General features: G+C 41.0%; 1 protein-coding gene across 11 annotated transcripts in view; it reads right to left on the reverse strand.

The window, feature by feature from the left end:
- Window positions 1–24829, reverse strand: part of TLN2 (talin 2) — a 420448-nt gene that overhangs the window by 143815 nt on the left and 251804 nt on the right. For all 11 annotated transcript variants that reach the window (XM_078079262.1, XM_036081097.2, XM_078079259.1 and 8 more), the window contains 5 exons: window positions 10000–10155; window positions 6341–6442; window positions 5352–5428; window positions 2229–2409; window positions 1227–1340 (listed from right to left, as the gene is read on the reverse strand). In XM_078079262.1, the coding sequence (XP_077935388.1) occupies window positions 1227–1340; window positions 2229–2409; window positions 5352–5428; window positions 6341–6442; window positions 10000–10155 (630 nt within the window). The remainder of the gene's footprint in view (window positions 1–1226; window positions 1341–2228; window positions 2410–5351; window positions 5429–6340; window positions 6443–9999; window positions 10156–24829) is intronic.

Below are 24829 nucleotides of genomic sequence, written 5' to 3' on the forward strand. Positions count from 1 at the left end.
GAGGGTGTCTGCCTTATGTATTTTCACTCTGAAGCTCCCCCATGAAGAATGTTTAATGATTTCAGGTACTTGGGATACAAAGCACTGCGTATAGCAGCAGCTGCAGGTGGACAAGCACACCAATGAAAATCAGAGCATTCAGGGAGGCCTTGGAGGACAGTTATCCTGGTGGGGCAAGATGAGGCTACACATTACATCTTGGCCCTGGCCTGGGATGGCCCTGTCAATCCTAATGGAGTGGTTTTCAATCCTGATTGCCCATTAGAACCATCTGGGGAGATGAAACAAGCAGGCCCCACCCTCAATGACAGGGATTTATTTGGCCTGAGCTGGGCCTCAGGCTTGGTTCTTTAAGCTCCACAGGTAATTCTCACGTGCAAAGCAGGGCTGAGAACGACAGTGCCAGCCAGTGCTTCACCAACTTTAATGTGCACACCAAATAGATTCTGATTCAGAAGGTTGGGGTACGGCCTAAAATTCCACACCTCTCAAGAGATCTTATACATTGCCAATGCTGCTGGCCCATGGGCCACAGTCTGAGCAGGAAGGGGCTAGATAATTTCATGCAGTAGCAGCGACAGAAAGGCAGCTAATTACCCCGCCCTGCTGAAGAGCTGAACAGTAATGCAGTGGTTCTCAAAGCATGGTCCCGAGATAGCAGCAGAGCACCCGAGGCCTTGTTGCAAATGCAAAATCTCAGGCCCTACCCCAGACCTACTGAGTTAGAAAAAAGGGGATGGAGCCCAGCAATCTGTTTTAACAAGCCTTCCAGGCGACTGATGCATGCTAACATTTGAGAAGCACTGATAATAACAGCTAATACTTGTTGAGCTCTCACTATGTGTTAGGTAGTGTGCTAAGAACTCTGCACACAACTGGATTACCATGTCTTCCTAAGGACCCCATGCATGCATGACAAAGTGGAAGCTTAGAGACAGTAAGTTGCCCGGATTCACACAGACATTAGCTTGGAACCCAGATCATGTGACTCCAGAGTCCAAGTTCTTGGCCCTTGAGAGGTATTGCCACTACCCAGCAGCACCCCATGATTCTCTTCCCGTGGGTACCCCCTCCTACAAAGACTCAGTATATTGGGGGTAAAAAAACCCATGAGTTTCCACTTCACCTGGCTGGACAAAGATTCACTCAGCTGAATGCAGACAGAATGCAAAGCCCTGCTTTGTGCCAGGCAGACACGCTGAATGACAACCGTGAACAATATTTACCATATCCTGGCCGAGGGGTGGCAGTGAATCCAGCTCGCTGAGGTCGTCCTGGGCCTGCTGGACAGCGTGCATGCTTGTGTTGATGGTCCCCATGAGGGCCTGCTGGGCCGAGGTCTGCAAAGGCAGATGACCACAAGGCGGTCATAACCTCTCTCCTGGGGCTGACACGACCCTCTACACGAAACTCTGGGCTCAAAACAGAGTGGCCCACGGTGTGTCTCAACAACTCCAAGCACCTCCCATTTCAAGCACGGGGCTGGGAGTAGAGATTGTTATTAATAGAATGCTCAATATGCGTGTATGCAATAGAGAGGTTATGATCAGGAGAGTGTGGAGAGCTTAATTAGCTGACAAGAAGACTCAGAAAGAGTCCTTGCAGGGGGGCTACTTCACTCTTTCAGTACTGAGAACAAAAGATCTCACGCATAGGAAACGTATTACACCCCAGAACTGTGCTTAGTAAGTAAGAAAGGATTCCACCCAAACCTACAGTCAACATGCTTCTTCAGAGTCAAATTACTTCTGAGCTTTGAGGTTTTTCAGCTTTTATAAAGTTCTTCCCAAGCAGCACATGATTCCTGAGCAGGCAGACGAGCAGTGGGAAGAAGAAATGATCCGCTCAGGGGAAAGCGTGAACCACTACAGACAGGGTCTATTTCTAAGACCCGCTGAGGGGTATCCTGGGCTAATTAGCAGCTTGATGCTATTAAGGCAAGGAAGCAGGGCTCTATACTCTGTATCACCAGTCACGTGGAGAGGTCACGGTCGCTCTCCGGCCCCCGAGGACACCTGTGATCCTGCACAGGGAGTTACTAAGACACCCCATTTAAAGAGAGCACTGGGGAGCCAGGCACTGGGACCACGCAGCTGAAGAGCCCACGGCTCGGATGGGAACGGGTGAGAACGTGATGACGCACACAAGCTCTCCCCAGGGCTGGTGTCTCTCCCTGCACATCAGAGGCAGTGTACCGACGCCCAAGGCCAGCGTGGGGGAAGCCTCACCAGCGGGGGCATGTGCCCTCGGTGCATCTGCCCAACCATGACCTGCTGCTGTGGTGAGGGCATGCTGCCCACGTTGAAGGTCTCGGGCCCGCTGGAGCCTGAGCGCATCACGGCGGGCAGTGCCACGGAGCCGTGCTCCGCCTTCCCAGTCCGATTGAACTGCTGCTGCAAGATGGTAGACCTGTAGGGGACAGGGGTTGGTCACTGCGGGGTGGCCACTCACATCCCGTGAAATAAGATAGCACAGGTGTCACAGTTTTTGCTGCGTTACACTGTGGAGGCCAATTCAAAAGAGGCATAAACAGAACTGTGAATGAAGTAGCACTGAAATACTCAGAAGAACCCTGAGATGAATCTGTTTATCGTTATTAATATAAATAACCATTCCCAGTTGGTTCATGATATTACGCAATTTAGCTTTGCTTAAGGACCCCCCCCTCATCACCACCATTGTTATGTTTCTGTAACAATGATGTTCCAGGTGTAAGTAGAAGTTTTGGAAACATTAATCTATTAGCTGGTAAATTCCACCCGAAATAGCATTCATTCAACAAATATTTACTGTGGGCCAGGTTCTATTCTAGGCATTGAGGACAGAGGTCATTTAGCCTTGGACTGAAAGGAGAAGTGTAGGAAGGAACTAAAAGAGAATCTCCCACAGCTTAGCTCTCTTCCCCCAAGACCAAGGCCATTGACCACAGAGGGCACTTAAACACCTCTGGAGCCTTGATGATTGGACAGACTTTGGCACCTCCTCCAGATGATTTAAAAAAAAAAAAAATCTAGGACATTTAGTAAAAAAAAAAAATCAAATTTTTACTTCTGATATGTTCTTAGAATGAGTGGTAAGGACTTTGAGCATATGAAGGTGGACTATCTGGCAGGAGCCCAGAGGACAGACCCCATACAGGGAGAGTCTGGGGTGGGGGAGAGAGACAGGGGGAGAGAGAGAGGTGGTGTGTGTGTGTGCGTGCGGGCACACGCATGCATGCAGATTTGGTGAGCAGCTGCATTAAGTGACCAGGCCTCTGTCCCAGGGTTCTCCAACCATCACAGATCATTCCCTATTGCCCAGGGCAAAGCTCATGAGCCATGCTAGGATACCAGACAGCGGGCATCTATGGAGGAACAGTAATGTCTGTGAGGTGTTGGCACTAGGAAGGGTGGATGTGGGGGCTCCAGGAGGAAGTCAGCTGCATCCTGTGATCTCAGCCGATGTCTAAAGCAGGGAGAAGTGGCAGGTCTTGTGATGGGAACCAACCTGGACCATTCTTCCTGCTTGCCTTGATCAGATCCCACCATGATGCCCCAGCAGTGGGAAGGGGCTTCCTTGGTAAAAGGCAGTAAAGAGTTTCAGTGCTCTGGGCTCAGACACTTACTCAACTGCTCTTAGAAGGACAAGTGCAGCCAAGTCCTCTGAGGGGAACAACTCACCCCTGCCAGAAAGCACTAGCTTACTGATTTCCAGCTAATGGTCATTAATAATTCCAAGGACTTAAGGTGCTCTTCAAGAGGGTACCACGTACGTGAAACGCATCATACCATCAGGTTTGGTTCCAAATTGTGTACTAAAGTAGGGGACAAATGGAAAAGCACCTTCAAGGTGATTATGAAGCAAATCAGGACAAAGTGATGGAGTATGGAAATGTTCCAGAAGCAATTACTATGACTTAGCAAGTTCAATATGCTTGAATCTGCTAGAACTTTCTGGCAGTGTACTGTAAGAAACATCACAAGATATGAACTGACTCTTGGCTCTGCCTCATGTGTGCATCTGAAGTAACTTTCAGAGCTTTGGTTTCCTCAGTCACGAACAGGCAGTAACATCTGGTCTACCTCTTACATCGGGGGTTGTTATTGGGGTGAAATGAGACAGCATGCTAGACATACAGAGTCAAATGTAGGCAAGAAACTAATTATCACAATGTTCTACATAACATAAGGGAAGCAGCTGCTCAGATTTTCCCTAAGTACCATTTATTAGATGTTAATTTAAAAATTTTAAAATCTCGGGGCGCCTGGGTGGCTCAGTCGTTAAGCGTCTGCCTTCAGCTCAGGTCATGATCCCAAGGTCCTGGGATCGAGCCCCACATCGGGCTCCCTGCTTGGCGGGAAGCCTGCTTCTCCCTCTCCCACTCCCCCTGCTTGTGTTCCCTCTCTCGCTGTCTCTCTCTCTGTCAAATAAATAAATCTTAAAAAAAAAAAAAAATTAAAAAAAAATTTTTTTTTAAATCTCAGTTTCCTTACCTATAAAATGGGGTTAACTTGAGACTGTTCTGAATTGAAAATGATGATGAAGATGTTAAGAATAGTAAATATTTATGATGTGCCAGGCATTGTTTTATGTGCTTTATTAATAATTCAATCATCAAAATCGTATAAGGTGGTACTATCATTATTCTCATTTTATAGTTGAGATGAAGCAGCAGAGGAAATGTGTAATATCTCCAAGGCCACACATTAAAAAAGAGACTCAAGGGGCGCCTGGGTGGCTCAGTCGGTTAAGCATCTGACTCTTGATTTCAGCTCAGGTCATGATCTCAGGGTTGTGAGAACGAGCCCCGCTGTCGGGCTCTGCGCTGGGTGTGGAGCTTACTTGAGATTCTCTCCCTCTTCTTCTGCAACTCCCCCCATCCCCCCACTCTCTTAAAAAAAAAAAAAAGAGACTCGAGATTTGAACCCAGCAAGTCTGGCTCTGGAGTCCATATTTTAAACACTTCCCTCTACTGCCTCATGACACATGTTCTATAAACAATAACTCCTCCACTGTCACAGAATTAAACAGAAACTCACTCTCCAGCCTTTGATGAAAATGACACACATTAGGAGATTTAAATGAGCAACTGCAGAACAGGATTCACGAATACTCACTGTGTCTAAAGATGGAGTTACATTTTGTTCTGTGTCTCCCTGAAATCCACAGCCTCTTACCCCCCCAAGAATATACTCAACCCTGAAAATGATGGTCTGGAAACCACCTTTCGAGAAGCAAGACTCATTTATATAATGCACTGCTGTCTCCCCTTCTGACGGACTTCAGGGCAACAGACCCCAGAGTAGGCACAAGGAAACCTGTCCATTTAGTGAGAAGGCGGGTTCTCTGGGGCTCTTAAAAATACTTACTTTTTCGGGGAAACGGACTCTTCCAGCATAGTCGACTCCTCATCCCCCTCTAATCCAAATCTATCTTTACTTTGTTTCTGAGGTAAAATGAAACAAAAAGGAAACTCAGCAGGTCTTGATACAAGAAACTGTTAAGATACCTTTTAAAAGGAGCTACACAAGCAAAAATGTTGAGGTTTACTCAAAATTCTTTGTATTGGAGTAGGTGATGGGTGAACAAAAACAAAAGTAACAATATAAAATAAATACATGGTTTAACACAATATAGAAATATGCCTTCTGTGTTTATTATTGCATCGACTAAATTTCATACAGTTAAAATCAAGACACAGATACTGATGTTCTAGTTGAACTTGGTTATTTCAGTGGGCTGTATCTTGAAGTTTTTGGCAGTCTGTATACCACTATGGTATATAACCCCACTAAATTTGGTAAGAATTTGTTAAAACTTCATGAAATTTGGTAATTTGGTAAAAATTCACGAGGAACACCTGGGTGCCTCAGTCAGCTGACCATGTGACTCTTGATCTCAGCTCAGGTCTTGGTCTTGGGGTCATGAGTTCAGGCCCCAGAGTGGGCTCCACGCTGGGCATGGAGCCTATTTAAAAAAAATTCATGAAAAATATGAAGAGCATTTTCAGACCCTCAACCTAGGTTTCTAAAGAGGCTGGAAAGCTAATAGAACTACCTAGAGAGGAAGATGCTGAGTGGTTAGCTAGTCTCATTCATTAGCTAAGTGAAGCACTACTGCTCATTACCTGGCAGTAATAATATAAATATGAACTACAGCTAAAATGGAAATTCTTGTAGAATCTTGAGGTTAAAGACTGCACACTCAAGCAATCTTAATGTTAAGATTAAATTAGTGAATCAAGTACTTCAAATTACGGTGGTTTTGTGTTGTTGTTGTTTTTTCCCCAGGTTGCAGCATCATCTAAGTCAGTGTTTTAAAAAAGGCAGCTTTTCCAATTTGCATCAGTATGAAATACCTTTTTGAGGATGATGTCAATGTAGCCTGCAATCAGCTGGGATATCTGCTCTCCTTCAGTGGTTTGTACTGAATAGTAGCTTTCCTGATACTCCCCAAAATCCTGAAAAAACAGCATTAGAAGAAATATAACTATATCACGTATCTACAGTTTTAAAGGTAAAGAGGCCTAGTCCCGGAACAAAATGGCATAGACTCCCTTTTCCCTTCTCTTCCCCTTTAAACACAATTGAATACCCTAAAATTTAGTAAAAGGGCCCTGAAAGCTGGAAAGGTAGATTGACTATGGAGCACAGTACTTGAGAAAACACACTCTGGTGAATTCTTGGGTTTTCCTTTATATCCGATTACTCCCAGGTGGGTGCCTGAAACCCAGAATCTCAAAAAGGCAGGATTTCAAAAGCCTGTCCTTTTTTGCCAGAGGACCAGGAGAGGAGAAGCCCAATGGAGATCTATCTCAGAGCCTCAAACCACCTCCACAGCCTGGGCCGGTGCTCACCAGTAGCTGCAGAGCAGTGAAAGCCCAGGCCACCCCAGCCCCGGCTCCACAACCCAGACAGGCCAGTGGTCTTGTTCTTGTGCAACAGTGGTCACGGGCAGCCTATGTCTTCCTGACCTCCACCCAATGGCATAAACAAAGACAGGCCTGGTAGCTTCTGCCTATCCCAAAAGGGTCAATAGCAGGTGGTCCAAGCGAATGCCTTCACAAACAGCACCATCAAGTTTTGAGTGAGAACCCTGGCAGTGTCCAAACAATCCAGAACAGCACTGAAAAGCCCACAAAAGGAGACCAGAAAGCTACACTAAATCTAAACAAGATGACTGTCTGATAAAACAGAAGATTTAAGTAAGAGCAAGAGTCTCCTAACTAAATAATCACAATGTCTAGATACAATTTAAAAAAGTCACTACTCATATCAAGAGCCAAACAACTATGATATGAATAAGAAAAGATAATCAATTGATGCCAATACTGAAATGAATCAGATACTGGAATTATCTGATAAAGATTTTAAAGCAGCCATCATAAAATGTTCCATAGATTACAAATTCTCCTGAAACAAACAGGTTTCAACAGAGAAATAAGTCAGAAGAAGGAATCATATAACAACTATAATAAGGAAAAATGTAATAACCAAAATTTTCCCAGGAGGCTGGGAAGGTTAAAAATAAAACAACAGTGGGATAGATAAAAAAATAGAAGGAAATGTAGTAACTTATCCTTCACCTCATGAGTTTTACTTAATCATATTCTATGGTTGCAGCATAAGTTGTAACACCACCTCACATGGTGTTCAATGTATAAGTAAGAGCAAGAGTCTCCTAACTAAATAACCATAATGTCTAGATACAATTTAAAAAAGTCTCAACAAATTGTTCTTTGAACAATTATTTTCAAAAAGTGGGGAGTGTAAAGAGTCCTAAATAGAAGTTTCTAAGCTTCTCTTGAAGTGGTAAACATCCACACCTGTGGGTTATAATTAATTTCTTACATATCTGGTAATATCTAGATCACTAAGAATACTGAGCAAAGAGATATGCTCGAAAACATTATAAATAAATCAAAATGGAACTCTAAAAGGTAACCCAAAAGAAGGCAAGAAAAACAGAGGAAAAAGAAATGGAGGGGATAAACAGAAAAATATTATAAAATGGCAGACTTAAGCCCTAACATATCAAGATTGAAATATAAATGGTCTAAATAGGCCAATTAAAAGAGACTGACCAAGTAGATTTTTAAGAAAGCACAACCCGACTTTATGTACTCTGTAAGAAACTTGTCTCAAATATAATATAGGTAGGTTGAAAGTAAAAGGATGGAAAAATATATCATGCAAACATTAATTTGAAAAATCATGAGTGGTTTTATTAAGATTAAGCAGATTTCAGAGCAAACAAATTTACGAGGAACAAAACAACTAAATGGTAAAACAATTTCTCCATGAAGATGACAGAGGGATCTTAAATGTACATGTAAGCACCAAACACAGCTTCAGAATACATGCAGTAAAAACTGAAAGGAAAAATAGAAAAATCCACAACTGTTGTTGAGATAGAGATGACTGGAACAACATCAACTAACAGGATCTAACTGACATTTACCTAACACCCTTGTTAAGTACTCATCAAACATTCTCCTAGAATGACCATATCCTGTAATATAAACCAAATCTTAAAATTCTAAGACTTGAAATTATGCAGAGTATGTCCTTCAACCATAACAGAACTGAACTAAAAATGAATAATAGGAAGACAACAGGAGAATCTCCAAACACTTGGAAATTAAATTTAGGCTCAGAGTGGAAAGAAATAAGACATGTTACAAACTTTAATCCAACTTTAATAAACATCAATATTCATTCTCTCTTGTGCTTGAGGTAGTTACTGCGACTCATAACTATTTCTTGTTTATCTTTAAAATAACTTTTTGTTTTCAACAAAATGGGACTTGGACCTAGTTTTCAAAGACCAATAGCACTAAAAGGTACATAAAAAAACACAGCAGGCCCCTGCCCAAGCCATTACTATCTTTACTTTCCATCCCTCCTATCCCCAAAGGCAACTACTTTGAACCCTTTCACAGTTTCTTCTAGTATTTCTAAATAACATGTTTATATTGATTTGATTTTTCTCTTTTACAAGTTATCTACAACTTCCTACAATGGAAGAGGAGAACACAGTTCTCTAAGTATGAACACCCCTTCTTAAGGGCCATGCAGGTAGAGCTCTTACTGACTACAGGAGGGAAGAAGGTATATTTCCTGATGATTCCTTCCCACTGGCAAGAGTCTATCCACCAATGATCAAACTAGATAACTAAATACTCCCTCCAAAACCCCTTCCTTATACCTTTTTTTCTGATGCCCTATTATGAGACCTTACCTAGATACAAGCTGAAATTTCAAGTATTCACTAGACCTGGAGATTAGTACACTTCAGGAGTGCTAGGAGATGGATAACTTTCAGCATTGATTTCTCTTGTTGCTCAACTTGCCCTACAAAATAACAACGCTATCAATTCTTGTGTGTCAATGCGGCTATAGTTAAGATAATAACACAATTATAATCTGCTAAGAGCAACTATTAAGGTTGGGAGGAAGAATTCAGAGGTCTGAAGGCCTGGGATGACTACATTCTCCCTACTTTCCATGTACTTCACACTGAGAATTCTATCATCATCACCTTGTTTGATCTTAACACCTCTGTGAAATAGATATTATGATTCCCATGTTAAAGCTAATGACATTAAGGCTCAGAGAGGAGAGAGAATTCTCTCAGAAATGGGAGATGACCAGCTGGTTTTGAATACTACCCTAAAGTCTATGCCATTTCCTCTGTATAGTATGCTGTTTCTAGGCAGGCTGGGATAACACACTTCAGCAAGATGTCACAATGCTTAGGAACTTCTAAAACAAGCAGAGATGAAGAGGGAGGATTTGATCAGCCTCTGAGCATTAGCAGGTTTCCTTCTAGGGCATGCTAGGGACAGCATCAGGAACATAGAAGACTGGACCAGTCCCCACCCTCTGTGGACTCCCACTATCTGTCCCTCTGCACACTGCTCTCTAAGGCCAGGGAAACCCATCGGGCTTGTATTCTCTCTCCCACCGCACAGTATTGCCCAAGGCCATGTGGGTCCTCCCCATTGCCAGTCCGTACCAGGGTGAAGCTTTTGGGTGAGGCTGCCCAGCGCTTAACCGTGGTAAGTGGCCACTCCTGCAGCACTTCCTTGGTCTTCTCATCCACACGCATCACTGAGTCCTTGGTGATGCCCAGCAGGCGAGGCACCAGCTTGTTCTTGCCTTTCATCTTTTCCTAAAACAGGAAATACCGAGGGTTAGTGCTCTTCTTCTGAATACATCTGATTTTGCCAAGTCATCAGAGATCTCATGATGTCTTACCTGAGGTCATCTACATATACTATATTTCAAAATAGGTAGGACTACTGGAAAACCAGGGTTTTGGGACTAGGTGAAAGACTCACTAAACTAAAGACATGGAAGCTAAAACAGGGACATCAGAAGACTGGAAAGATCCACAAAGTCACGATTCCTGAAAAGAGACGCTGTTTAGGAGGGCATGTTGCTCCAAAAATGGACTGTGATCCAGAGAAATAGAAATTAAGGTGAATTCCAAATATTATCACTTCCAGTAGCCAACTCAGTGAATAACAAAAAAAGTTTAATGTGCAAATTTAAATACGGCATGTTAGCTATTTAGAATTAACTAAAACTCTGCCAAAGTAGAATCTTCTCAATAAAAGAGACACAGACCTTTTTTTTAAAATCTCCCAAATATATTTCCATTTGAATTGTTTTGGTATTTTTATGTATATCTACTGACTCTGAAAAAGCCTTTTATGATTACCTTTAATAATTTAATAGTAATCATGCCTATTAAAATAATGGATCCCTACCTCACACTCATGCCAAAACAAATTTAAGAGAGATTAATAACTTACAAAGAATTTATAGGTGGATATTTTTGTGATTCCTGGGAGGGAAATGACTTTTAAGCACAAACACCAAAATAAAGAAAATTTATAAAGGGAAAGATCAACATCTTTAACTACATAGACTTTGATACATCTGAAAAACAGGGAAAATAGGAGAAAAAGAAAGAAACCTCACTGTAAACAAAATTAAGCAAATGACTAGGGATAAATACTTAAAACAATTATGATAGTGACTTTATATACTGTATGTGTGGAAGTTTACCATAGATCGACAAAAGTAACTGGCAAAGAACACAAACAGAAAATGTGTTTACAATAATGAAGCAGCCTTTCATTTGAGGGGGAGCAAGGAGAAGATAGCAATGGAGTAGGAGGACCCTAGGCTTGCCTCATCCCACAAATAGAAGTAGATAACTATCAGATCATCATAAATACCCCCAAAATTCACTTGAAGACTGGCAGAACAAACTCTACAACTAAAGGTAGAGAAGAGGCCACAAAAAAAGAAGGTAGGAGGTGTGGAGATGCAGGTTGGGAGAGAAACAAATGATGGTCACTGTGCTAGGGAGGGAGGGGTGACTGCAGAGAAGGGTTAGAGACAGACTAGCACACAGGGGACCACGTGGGGAAAAAGAATCCCCATAGCAATTGCCTTGGAAAGAGAAAGGGGCCAAATTTCATGAGTTCTTGTAACCAGTGGAGCTTAAAGCCTGGAGCTTTAAAGGTCAATGGGAGTGGATGGAAGAGTCTCAAGGGCACTGGGGCTGATCTTGGAGGGAAGGCATGGCAAAAAGGACATGGACATACAGCATGGAAATAGCTGGGGTACACAGTGGGGAAGTTAGCTGCTCATCTCAGAGCACATCCCAGAGAGGCAGTGTTCATAAAGAGACGCCTATGGAAACAAAAGAGCTGGCTGATACCATTTCCCTCCCATGACGCTCAGCATAAGCACAGTGCCACCTGTGGGAACAGTGTAGCATCAACACTTGCTACCTAACTTGCTTACAGCAAGCCCAGCTCCCTCCCCCCACACGCCCCACACATTGGTGGAACCACCCTTCCTAGTAACACTTGCTTCGGACCCAGGAGAGTAGGTCCCTTGCCCCCAGAAGACAGATGCAAACCCCTAACCATACCACATCTCCTGACCCGGGAGTTTTGCAGGGCCTTGGTTCTGGTGGTGGTGGTGACAGCTATCATTTTTTAAAAAATTTTTTTAAAGATCTTATTTATTTATTTGACAGAGACACAGCAAGAGAGGGAACACAAGCAGGGGGAGTGGGAGAGGGAAAAGCAAGCCTCCCGCTGAGCAGGGAGCCCGATGCGGGGCTCGAACCCAGGACCCTGGGATCACGACCCGAGCCGAAGGCAGATGCTTAACGACTGAGCCACCCAGGCGCCCCGACAGGTGTCATTTAACAAGCAAATTAGAGCACACCTAGTTAAAACATACCACACTCATGTGAAGGACCAAAAACTGCCCACAACCAGCAGACAGCCTCTGCAGACTACTGGCCTGTAGGATAAAGTGGCTAGGACCCAACCGCAGAGTGCACACAGCACACATTGGAGACACTCTTGGAAGGACCAGGCCCTAGGGAACAGAGGACACTATAATGCAGAGCACTACAGGACCTCTTCTTCATAAAGCCATTACCCTCAAGAATAGGAGACACAGCTGACATTCCTAACACCCAGAGACAGATAAAATGAGAAGACAGAACAATTTGTCCCAAATGAAAGAACAGGACAAGGCCATAGCCAGAGAATTTAAAGCAATGAGCATAAAGATACTCAGTGGACATGAGAAAAGAGTGGACAATATCAGTAAGATCATTAACAAAGAGATGAAGACTAATATAGCAGAGATCAAGGGCTCAATAAACAAAATGAGAATAAGCTTGATGGAATGAATAGCAGGCTGGAAGAAGCAGAGGAATGAATTAATGACCTAGAAGACAGAGTAATGGAAAGTAATTGAACTGAACAAAAGAGAGGAAAAATAATTATGCAAAATGAGAACAGACTTAGGGAACTCAGTGACTCCATCAAACATAATAACATTCATATTACAGGAGTCCCAGAAAAATAGAAAAGAGGGAAGAGAATTTATTTGAAGAAATAATAGCTGAAAACTTCCCTACTCTTGGGGGAAGGACACAGATACACAGATCCAGGAGGAAGAGAGAACCCCCAACAAAATCAACAAAAGCAGATCCACACCAAGACGTATTATAATTAAAATGGCAAAATACAGTGATAAAGAAAAAAATATTAAAAGAAGCAAGACAAAAGAAGAGGGTTACATACAAAGGAAACCTGCAGATTTTTCAGCAGAAACTTTCCAAGCCAGAAAGGAGTGACATGATATATTCAAAGTGCTGAGTAGAAAAAACCTACAGCCAAGAATGCTCTATCCAGCAAGATTATCATTCAGAATAGAAGGAGAATAAAGAGCTTCACAGACCAACAAAAAATAAAGGAGTTCATGATCACTAAATTAGCCCTGCAAGAAATATTAAAAAGGATTCTTTGAGTGGAAATGAAAGACCAAAAATGACAGTATGAAGGCAGGAAACACAAAAGCATTAAAAATGAGTATTTCTGTAAAAATCAGTCAAGGAACTTACAAAATAAAAGTATGTGAAGTAGGACACCATATACCTAAAACGTGGGAAGGAGAAGAGTAAAGAATGGGTTCAAACTTAAATGACCATTAATTTAATATAGACTGCTATATGCAGAAGAGGTTTTATACAAATCTAATGGTAACCACAAATCAAAAACCACTAATAAATATGCAAAGAATAAAGAGAAATTCAAATGTATCACCAAAGAAAAGAAAAGCAGCAAAGAATTGAAGATAAGAAAGGATCAGAGAAAATCTTCAGAAACAACCCCAAAACAAGTGATAAAATGGCAATAAATACAAACCTGTTAAGAATTACCTTGAGTGAAAATGGACTAAATGCTCCAATCAAAAGACATGGGGTGACAGAATGAATAAAAAAAACAATAGACATCTATATGCTGCCTACAAGAGACTCCTTTTAGACCTCAAGACACTTGCAGATTGAAAGAGAGGATGAAGAATCATTTACCATGCAAATGGATGTCAAAAGAAAGCCAGAGTACCAATACTTATATCAGACAAAATAGACTTTAAAACAAAGGCTGTTAAAAGAGACAAAGAAGGAGACTGCATAATAATATGGGGAACAATCCAACAAGAAGATCTAACAATTAGGGGCTCCTGGCTGGCTCAGTCGTTAAGTGTCTGCCTTCGGCTCAGGTCATGATCCCAGGGTCCTTGGATCGAGCCCCACGTCGGGCTCCCTGCTCAGCGGGAAGCCTGCTTCTCCCTCCCCTACTTTCCCTGCTTGTGTTCCTGCTCTTGCTATCTTTCTCTCTGTCAAATAAATAAAATCTTTTAAAAAAAAGATATAACAATTATAAATATTTATGCAACCAACATAGGAGCACCCAAATACACAAAACAGTTAATAACAAACATAAAGGAACTAATTGATAATAACAGTAGGAGACTTTAACACCCCATTTACATCAGTGGACACATCACCTAACCAGAAAATCAACAAGAAAACAATGGCTTTGAACAACCCACTGGGCCAGATGGATTTAACAGATAAATTCATAATATTCCATCCTAAAACAGCAGAATACACATTCTTTTCAAGGGCACATGGAACATTCTCCAGAATAGGGCACATATTTGGCCACAGAACAAGTCTCAACAAGTTCAAGAAGATCGAAGTCAAACCATGCATCTTTTCTGACCACAATGCTGTGAAACTTAGAGTCAACCACAAGAAAAACTCTGGAAAGACCACAAATACATGGAGGTTAAAGAACATACTAGTAAACAATGAATAGATCAGCCAGGAAATTAAAGAAGAAATAAAAATGTACATGGAAGCAAATGAAAATGAAAATACAATGGTTCAAAATCTCTGGTATGCAGCAAAAGTGGTTCTAAGAGGGAAGCATACAGGAGTATCTTAAGAAGCAAGAAAAGTCTCAAATAGCCTAACCCTTACACCTGAAGGAGCTAGAAAAAGAAAAAGAAACAAACCCTAAAACCAGCAGAAGGAAGGAAATAACAAAGATTAAAGCAGAAATAAATGATACAGAAACAAAAAATAGAACAAATCAATGAAACCAGGAGCTGGTTCTTTGAAAAAAATCAATAAAATTGATAAACCGCTAACCAGATTTATCAAGAAAAATGGAGAAAGGACCCAAATAAATAAAATCACAAACGAGAAAGGAGAAATAACATATATCTCTGATGAACACTGATGCAAAAATCCTCAACAAAATGTTAGCAAACCAAAACCAACAATACATTACAAAAATTCCCTGACACCAAGTGGGATTTATTCCTGGGCTGCAAGGAGTGGTTCAGTAATCGCAAATCAATTAACATGATACATCACGTCAATAAAGAAAGGGTAAGAACCACATGATCATTTCATCAGATGCAGAAAAAGCATGTGATAAAATACGACATCCATTCATGATAAAAACCCTCATCAAAATAGGTTCAGAGGGAACATATCTCAACATAATAAAGGCCATAGATGAAAAGCCCACAGCTAATGTCATCCTCAATGGGAAAAAAATAAAAGAATTTCCCCTAGGGTCAGGAACAAGACAAGGATGTCCACCCTCATCACTTTTATTCAACATGTACTAGAAGTCCTAGCCAGTACTAGCCACAGCAATCAGACAACAAAAGGAAATAAAAAGCACCTAAACTGGTAAGGAAGAAGTAAAACTTTCACTATTTGCAGATGACATGATACTCATGTCATCTGTCATAGAAAACCTGAAAGACTCTAGCAAAAACTGCTAGAACTGATAAATTCAATGTACAGAAATCCATTGCATTTCTCTATACCAATAACGAAGCAGTAAAAGAGAAATTAAGAAAACAATCTCATTTACAGTTGCACCAAAAATAGTAAAATACCTAGGAATAAACCTAACCAAAGAGGTGAAAGACCTATATTCTGAAAACTGTAAAACACTGATGAAAGAAATTGAAGACACAAAGAAATGGAAAGACATTCCATGCTCATGGGTTGGAAGAAGAGATATTGTTAAAATGTCTATACTACCCAAAGCTGTCTATACATTCAATGCAATCCCTACCAAAATACCAACAGGATTTTTTAGAGCTAGAACAAATAATCCTAAAATTTCTATGGAACCACACAACACCCCAAATACCCAAAGCAAAGCTAAGCTGGAAGAATCACAATTCTGAACTTCAAGTTATATTACAAAGCTGTAGTAACTAAAACAGTATGGTACTGGCATAAAAACAGACACATAAATCAATGGAATAGAACAGAAAATCCAGAAATAAGCCCACCATTATATGGTCAACTAATCTTCAACAAAGCAGGAAAGAATATCCAATGGGAAAAACACAGTCTCTTCAATAAATGGTGTTGGGAAAACTGGGCAGCAACATGCCAAAGAATGAAACTAGACCACTTTCTTACACATACACAAAAATCAATTCACAATGGATTAAAGACCTAAATGTGAGACTTAAACCATAAAAATTCTAGAAGACAGCACAGGCAATAATTTCTCTGACATTGACCGTAGTAACTTTTTTCTAGATATTCCCCTGAGGCAAGGGAAACAAAAGCAACAATAAACTACTGGGACTACAGCAAAATAAAAAACTTCTGCACAGCAAAGGAAACAATCAACAAAACTAAAAGACAATCCATGGAATGGGCGAAGATATTTGCAAGTGACATATCTGATAAAGGGTTAGTATCCAAAATATAAAAAGAACTTATAAAACTGAACAAACAAAAAACAAATATTCCAGTTAAAAAATGGGCAGAAGACATGAACAGAGAGTTCCCCAAAGAAGACATACAGATGGCCAACAGACACATGAAAAGATGCTCATCAACCAAAGCAAATCAAAACTACAATGAAAATATCACCTCATACCAGTCAGAATGGTTAAAATCAAAAACACAAGAAACAACAGGTGCTGGCAAGGATGTGGAGAAAAAATAACCCTCTTGCACTGTTGCTGGGAATGCAAATTGGTGCAGCCACCGTGGAAAACAGTATGGAGATTCCTCAAAAATTTAAAAATAGAACTACCCTAAGATCCAGCAATTGCACTACTGGGTATTTACCCAAAGAATACAAAAACACTAATTCAAAGGGCTACATATACACCTACATTTATAGCAGCATTATTTCCAAAGCCTAGATATGGCAACAGCCCAAGTGTCCATCAACTGATGAATGGATAAAGAGGATGTCATGTGGGGCGCCTGGGTGGCTCAGTTGGTTAAGCGACTGCCTTCGGCTCAGGTCATGATCCTGGAGTCCCGGGATCGAGTCCCACATCGGGCTCCCTGCTCAGCAGGGAGTCTGCTTCTCCCTCTGCCTCTGACCCTCCCCCCTCTCATGCTCTCTCTATCTCAGTCTCTCTCTCAAATAAATAAAATAAAATCTTAAAAAAAAAAAAAAAAAAGAGGATGTCGTGTATACACATATACATATAAATATATAAATATATATATATATATATATATATATATAAACACACAAATGGAATATTTTTCAGCCATAAAAAGCAACAAAATCTTGCCATTTGCAGGATGGAACTAGAGAGTATTATGTTAAGTGAAATAAGTCTGTCAGAGGAAGACAAATACCATATGATTTCACTCCTATGTGGAATTTAAGAAACAAAACAAATGGGCAAAAGGGGGGAAAAAAGAGACAAACCAAGAAACAGACTTTTAACTATAGAGAACAAATTGATGGTTACCAGAGGGGAGATGGGTGGGAGGACAGGTGAAAATAGGTGATGAGGATGAAGGAATGCCCTTATTGTGATTAACACCAGGTGATTAAAATGAAAACTTAAGGAAAAAAAATTAAAACAACAAGTAAAAAGCAAGCAATTAGATTTTCACTTAATAAAATGGAGAGTTTTTCTTAATTAATACTCAGAATTGAAGAAGGTATGAAAGAGGATCACTATGGAGGGGAATTTAATGTGGCAAAACATTTATGGAAGAAAATGCTTCAATACTGATCCAAAGCTATAAAAATGTCCCCCCTTTTGGGTGCCTGGGCAGCTCAGTTGGTTAAGCGTCTGCCTTCAGCTCAGGTCGTGATCCCAGGGTCCTGGATCATGTCCCACATCGGGCTCTCTGCTCAGCAGGGAGTCTGCTTCTCCCTCTCCCTCTCTCTCTGTGCTCTCCCTCTCTCTCAAATAAGTAAACAAAATCTTTAAAAAAATGAAAATAAAAACAATAAAAATGTTCCCCCTTTTGACACAGCTTGTTTTTAGAAAGTTATTCAAATGAGCATTAAGGAGGGCACATGAAGTGATGAGCACTGGGTGTTTATATGCAACTGATGAATTATTGAACACTACATCTGAAACTAATGATGTACTATATGTTGGCTAATTGAATTTTAATAAAAAAAAAGTTACTCAAAAAGAAGTTCTAAATATGTGAGAAGATTATGTGTAACTACAGTTTGTCATAGTGAAAAACTGGAAACAACCAAAATTTTCAAGGACAGGGGAGCTCTTAAGTAAATTAGGGTATACCCAAGTAACAGACTTTCTAGAACCATTAAAAACCCTATGATTGGAAAACAATTGGATTCACGGCAACAAATTTGCAATGTAGCATAAAATAAAAACCATCTGTAGAGCTTAACCCTACATGAAATAAAATTTTAAAAGTAAAAATTTTAAATAAAATTCAAAACAAATTTTTAAAAATAAAAGTTTCATTACATGATAAAATGGTGATAATGATCATCTCAAGTGATTTGTATTATTTTCTTGTGCTTCTCCTTATTCCCCAAATTTCACTTAAAAAATCTATTTCTGGGGTGCCTGGGTGGCTCAGTCAGTTAAAGCATCCAATTCTTGGTTTCGGTCATGATCTCACGGCTGTGAGATTGAACCCCGGGAGTCAGGCTCTGTGCTGGGTGTGGAACCTGCTTAAGATTCTATCTCTCCCTCTCCCTCTGCCCCCTCCCCTTTTTTCTCTTTCTTTCCTTCTCTACAAAAAACAACAACAAGAACAACAACAAAACTATTCCTATTGTTATCAGGAAAAAAAAATCTTCCCAAATATTTGTTGAAACCTACAATGCCTAAATCATTATTCTCAGAGGAATACATACAAATTAGCACACACAAATATGAATGTATACAAGGGGATAGGCAATTTTAAAATAACACAAATGTGCTAGGTACTTAATAAATATCACCTACTAATTTTCAGAGCATCCCTCAAATGTTGGTATCATTTTGCAAATGGAGAGACCAGCAACTCATCCAAGGCAAACAGTAGTGAGTGGTAAAGCCATGACTGGAACACAAATCTGAGCAGCTCGAAAACGTCTCTGACTTCAAAAGCAGACTGTCTCCCACCGTGTACCCTACTCTGGGGAAAGCAGTCAGAGAACACAGAAATCACCGCTGGCCCCCATGGGCAATTCATAAGCCATCCGACGGTGAAGGTCAGGGCACACCTCCAGCTTCCTCCCAGGAGGAGGAGAGAACAGGATCGGGAATCTGCGTGGGCGTCTGACAAGGGGAATATGGCAGTGGAAGAACCTCCCAGGCCTTAAAGAAACCACTGAGAAGAGACAGATTCTTTGTAAAGAGAGGCCGGTTCCGCAAGGGGTGAAATCGATGCAGGCTGGACAATGCCAGGTAGTCCAACTTGTCTTCAGGAGCCACACAGACCTTTAGGCGAAGAGGTTCTAGGCCATTAACCACCCAGGCTTGGCACGGGCCCAGCTGCTGGCACCCGGAAGGGGATCTGAAATAAAATATGGTTTGCAGCTGTTGCCTTCAGCCTTTTCCATCTGCACCTCCCGGCGGGCAAGGGGCTTTGGGGTGAGGGAACACTGAATTATGACGGACTGCCCCGGCTCTTGCTGAGCTCATTCTGGACACAGGTGAGGGAGTCACAGGGAACATGCTAACAATTTACAGTGGGCATTCCATCGGAAGATCAGGATTAGGGACGGGGGACAGAAGAAACGCAGAATATGCTGAAACCTAGCAACAGAGACCACTGTCAAGGGGATCAAATGATTTCAGGGCCTACCCCCAAAATGCAGAGCAGCTGGAGAAAGTTAAAAGAGTGAAAGGCTCAGCTCAGGGCTAGCCACCCTGGTTCTTCCCCATGGAGACCTGCCTTAGACCCACAGCGGTAGGGCCTGCATGTTGGGAGAGGCTTCCTCCTTCTCCCCTTATCCCACACATCTCAGTCCACCCTACACCCAGCCTTGCCAACTTCAGCAACAGACACGAGTGAAGCAAGCAGGCAAGGCAGGCCCCGTGAAGTCCTGTCTCTCAAGCACAGACACACACACAGACATTGTAGCTGCCGCTGTTCTGTAGAAATTTCTCTCTAGGTGGTCCTCATTAGGTTGGTTTTGTTTGGAAGATGTCTTGAGCTTGCGTAACCTAGAGGCCAGAGAATGAATGCATTCTACCAACAGGAGGCAGGGTTCATTAACAAGCCCCACCCCTCCTTTCAAGCACATCTCAGCCATTACTCTGGCTTCAAACCATGACAGACTCTTGACTCTGGGAAGCAAACTGAGGGCTGCAGAAGGTGAAGGGGGTATGGGGATGGGGTAGCCGGGTGATGGGCATTAAGGAGGGCACGCGATGTGATGAGCACTGGGTGTTAAATGCAACTAATGAATCACCGAACGCCACATCAAAAACTAATGATATACTATATGTTGGCTAATGGAATTTAAATAAATAAATATAAAAAACAAAAAAACTGGTGGCTGGCTGTGGTCAAGCCTGCTCTTCTTCCAGCTCTTCTCACTGGTGTGGAGACTGGCTGATTCTTACATCACCTGTGTCCTACATGGGAGATTTAGAAGTGAGTGAGTGAAGGGTACGCTTTGGCAGGCTCTGGCTCTAGGCCCCTAACTTCGACGTGGCCTAAGCCTGTGATCCAGCTGTGCTCACTACAATTCTACCCTGGCTTGGTCCCAAAGTGCGGGCTTGTGTGCTTTGCTGTATTATCAGTACACTTATTTCTTTTAGGGGCATGGCAGAAAGGGATGGCTGCTGAAGAGCAAAATGGTGTCAGGGGCGCCCGGCTGGCTCATTCGCAGGAGCATGTGGCTCTTGATCTGGGGGTCGTGAGTTCAAGCCCCACGCTGGGTGTAGAGATTGCTTAAATAAATAAAACTTAAAAAAAAAAAAAAAAAAGCAAAACGGTGTTAAAGATCCTGTTCATTAGTCATTTTTCTCTAACAACTGGTCATCTATTCAACTTAACTCAATTCTGAGAGGCTCCAAATGCCCCCCTGTGATGCTTTTATAATTAAGAGGAGAAGAGGGTCAGCTCCCCAGGTTTCTCACACCTCAGAGCTCTGGCTGTGGTTACAGGGAGAGTTAAAAGACAAATTTATAAATGAGAAAGAAGGTTTACACAAGAATTTCCTGGAATGAGGGCGCCTGGGTGGCTCAGTCGTTAAGCGTCTGCCTTCGGCTCAGGTCATGATCCCAGGGTCCTGGGATCGAGTCCCGCATTGGGCTCCCTGCTCGGCGGGAAGCCTGCTTCTCCCTCTCCCACTCTCCCTGCTTGTGTTCCCTCTCTTGCGGTCTCTCTCTCTGTTAACAAATAAATAAAATCTTTAAAAAAAAAAAAAAAAAAATTTCCTGGAATGAAACAAGATCCTTTGCAGGTCACAGGAAATGGCTTACCATTGCTTAGGGGGTTTTGATTAGTGTATCAAGATAAAACGCAAAAGAAGCCAATATAAGAGGAAGACTGTGGACATTTACAGCTTCCATTCATTAAGATCTTACATGCCACAGTCCCCTTTTCTCTATTATCTAATTTAAACCTCATAAAAAGGCACAATTTTACAGGTGAGCAAACATGCATAGACTTCTAGAAGGTAAAGTAACTTATCTAAGGTAAAACTAAGTGGCAAACCAGAATCCAAATCTAGGTGTTTCTTTTCAAAGCTTATGTTCTTAGCCACTGAAAATACTGCCACATAAAGCTGTTCCCTGTGTATTCATTAAATGGCTTATAGACATTCTCTACATCAGAGTCAGCAGACTACAGCCAGTGCTATAACCCCAGCTTTTTGCCTGCTTTTTTATGGCCTGAGAGCTAAGAGTGAATATTCCATTTTTAAGCAGTTGGGGGAAAAAAGAAATCCACAAGAGGAATAATACTATGTGACATGTGAAAATTATCTGAAATTGAAATTTCAGAGCCCATAAATAAAGCTCTACAGGAACCTAACCATGCTCATTCATTTACATATTGCCTATGGTTGCTTTCAGGCCACTTGGGCACAGATGAACAGTATGGCCTGCAAAGCCTAAGATACCATTTGACACCTTACTAGAGAAGTTTGCCAACTCTTGCTGTATGTACATCATGGGTGATAAAAGCCAATTACAAGTTGGAAGACTCAGTTGCCAGGGATTATGGAGATGTGGGAAGGGTTTAGGGATAATCTAAAATTTATCAAATATTCTTACTTTCCAGGCACTACATATTTTTTTAAGATTTTATTTATTTATTTGAGAGAGAGAGAGAGAGAGCAATTGAGAGCACAAGCAGGGAAGAGAGGGAGAAGCAGGTTTCCTGTGAGCAGGGAACCCGATGCGGGGCTCAATCCCAGGACTCTGAGATCACGACCTGAGCGGAAGGCAGACGCTTAATTGACTGAGCCACCCAGGCGCCCCCCAGGCATTACATTTCTTTACATATATTATCTCACCTAATCTTCACTAGAGCTCTGTAAGGCATTATCACTCCAATTTTTCAGATGAAGAAACTGAGGCTGAGGGAGGCTATGGATGTCTCTGAAAGTCATACGAGTTTCTGCTATTTCCCACATAGGGGTATGTTGCCATCCTGGATGCCAGGCCAATCTTCCTGACTCCAATACCCAAGCACTTTTTTTTTTTTTAATAACAACAAAGTATAATGCTCTGAATACTAGGTCAACATGTTCATGGATATAGAAGAAAATATGATAGAAGCACCTGTAAATATATCTAACTACTCTAAGAATATCTATGATTAGTCCTAAGGCCATGTGGTATGATTAAGTGTGTTCAACATCAATATCTAAATGTTTCATAAGTTATAATTTCATTGACTTAAATTTCTAATAGCCTATATAAGTACTGAATGAGAAGCTAGAATCACTCACTTTTTTTTTTTTTTTTTAGAATCACTCACTTTTAAATTCCTAAATGATGCCAATGAAACTCCTTCACAACTTAATGGTATTTTTAGGTTGGGGTTCTAGAGAAATCTGTTATTTATACCTTCAAAAATCTTACTATCCCTTAGCCATACAATTTTTGTGTGTGTCTGCTATTCCGTATAGGATCTCTTTTCATCATAATATTCTAAACGGTTGTGCTTATCTATACACGCAAATGTTATTTCATGTTGTTGACATATGTCTTATACATTTACTTGACCAATTTACTCAATTTAAAAATAAATCTAAAAATTAAAATGACTATATATTGTTATAGCATGTACAGATATCTGTAGGCTGAAAATTATGCTAAGTGAATGGACTATTTAATAATATTAACATTTCCAATCCATGAACATGGCATATCTTTCCATTTATTTGTATTGTCTTTAATTTCTTTCACCAGTGTCTTAAAGTTTTTAGTGTATAGATCTTACTTCCTTGGTTAAATTTATTCCTAAGTAATTTATTGTTTTTGATACTATGTAAATGGAATTGTTTTCTTTCTTTTCCAGATAATTCACTGTATATGAGACCATCTTATTTGACCTATTGATCTGATTTATGAGGTTCATTAATCCATAGTATTAAATTACTCCTGAATTCTCATTGTACTACTTTGAAAATAGGGCAAACTGCAGTCATGCAAACTATTTATCACAATCAATTTTCATTTTTAAGAGAGCGAGCATGTGTGTACATGAGTGGAGGGGGCGGGGCAGAGGGAGAGGGAGACAGAGAATCCTAAGCAGGCTCTAGCCCAGCCTGGAGCTGAGATCACAACCTAAGCTGAGGTCAAGAGTCAGATGCTCAACCAAATGAGCCAGCCAAGTACCCCTATCAAAACAAATTCTAAAATAAAATGTACATAAATATGACCACTGAGCAAAAAATTAAAGTGGGCAGTGTGCTCACTTTCATAAAGTGACAAAAAATAAAACTAAAGAAAACCAAAATCTGAATACCTAACATGTATATGAAAGTTGATCCTGGTCCTTCTTCAAAGACATGTAAGTTAAAAAAAAAATAAAGACATGAAAAGAAGAAAAGGAGAAAGGAAGGGAGAGAGGGAGGAAGGAAGGAAATTTCCATTACTTTCTTATTTTGCCTTAAATACTTTTGTAAAAGAAGTTTTCATTTAATCAAATCTACAAGACCTTGCAATAACCAGAAGATTTGTGCTCTACCTTGAATTATCCTACTAGCCGTAGACAAATTTTTCTCAGGCCATAAATTAGCCTTGGAGAACATTTTATTTTTTCTGGACCTTGATGTTCAAGTGTTCTTCCTAATTTCATGTAGTTTTCTGTGTGCTACATATTTTCCTAAATTTACTGACCTATATGCACATCCAAGTGTGATGGTATTAATGGAAAACAATATGAATATAAGAGATGAATTTCATACATGAAGGACTATAGAAAAACTCAAGAAAACATGGAAACTGAGACCAAAGCATTGGACATGCTCAAAATTTGTTTCATTGTTGTCCCTATGAGGTATTGGAACTCATCTGCCATCTACTGTTCTTCAGAATAATAAATGAAAAGCAGCTTTTACTTCTAAAACAAGCAGATCTCACCATCTGCTCATGGTGATGGTGGGGGAGCTAGGGTGATGAAAGCAGGTGACTACAGTTCAGACGGGCTCACCTCAGCTAGGGCAGCAGAGTCATTCCAGGGAAATGGAGTCATTTGTACCTACAAGGCATCAGCC

Source organism: Halichoerus grypus, chromosome 8 (assembly GCF_964656455.1).
Source record: "Halichoerus grypus chromosome 8, mHalGry1.hap1.1, whole genome shotgun sequence".
In the NCBI taxonomy this organism is placed as follows: Eukaryota; Metazoa; Chordata; class Mammalia; order Carnivora; family Phocidae; genus Halichoerus; species Halichoerus grypus.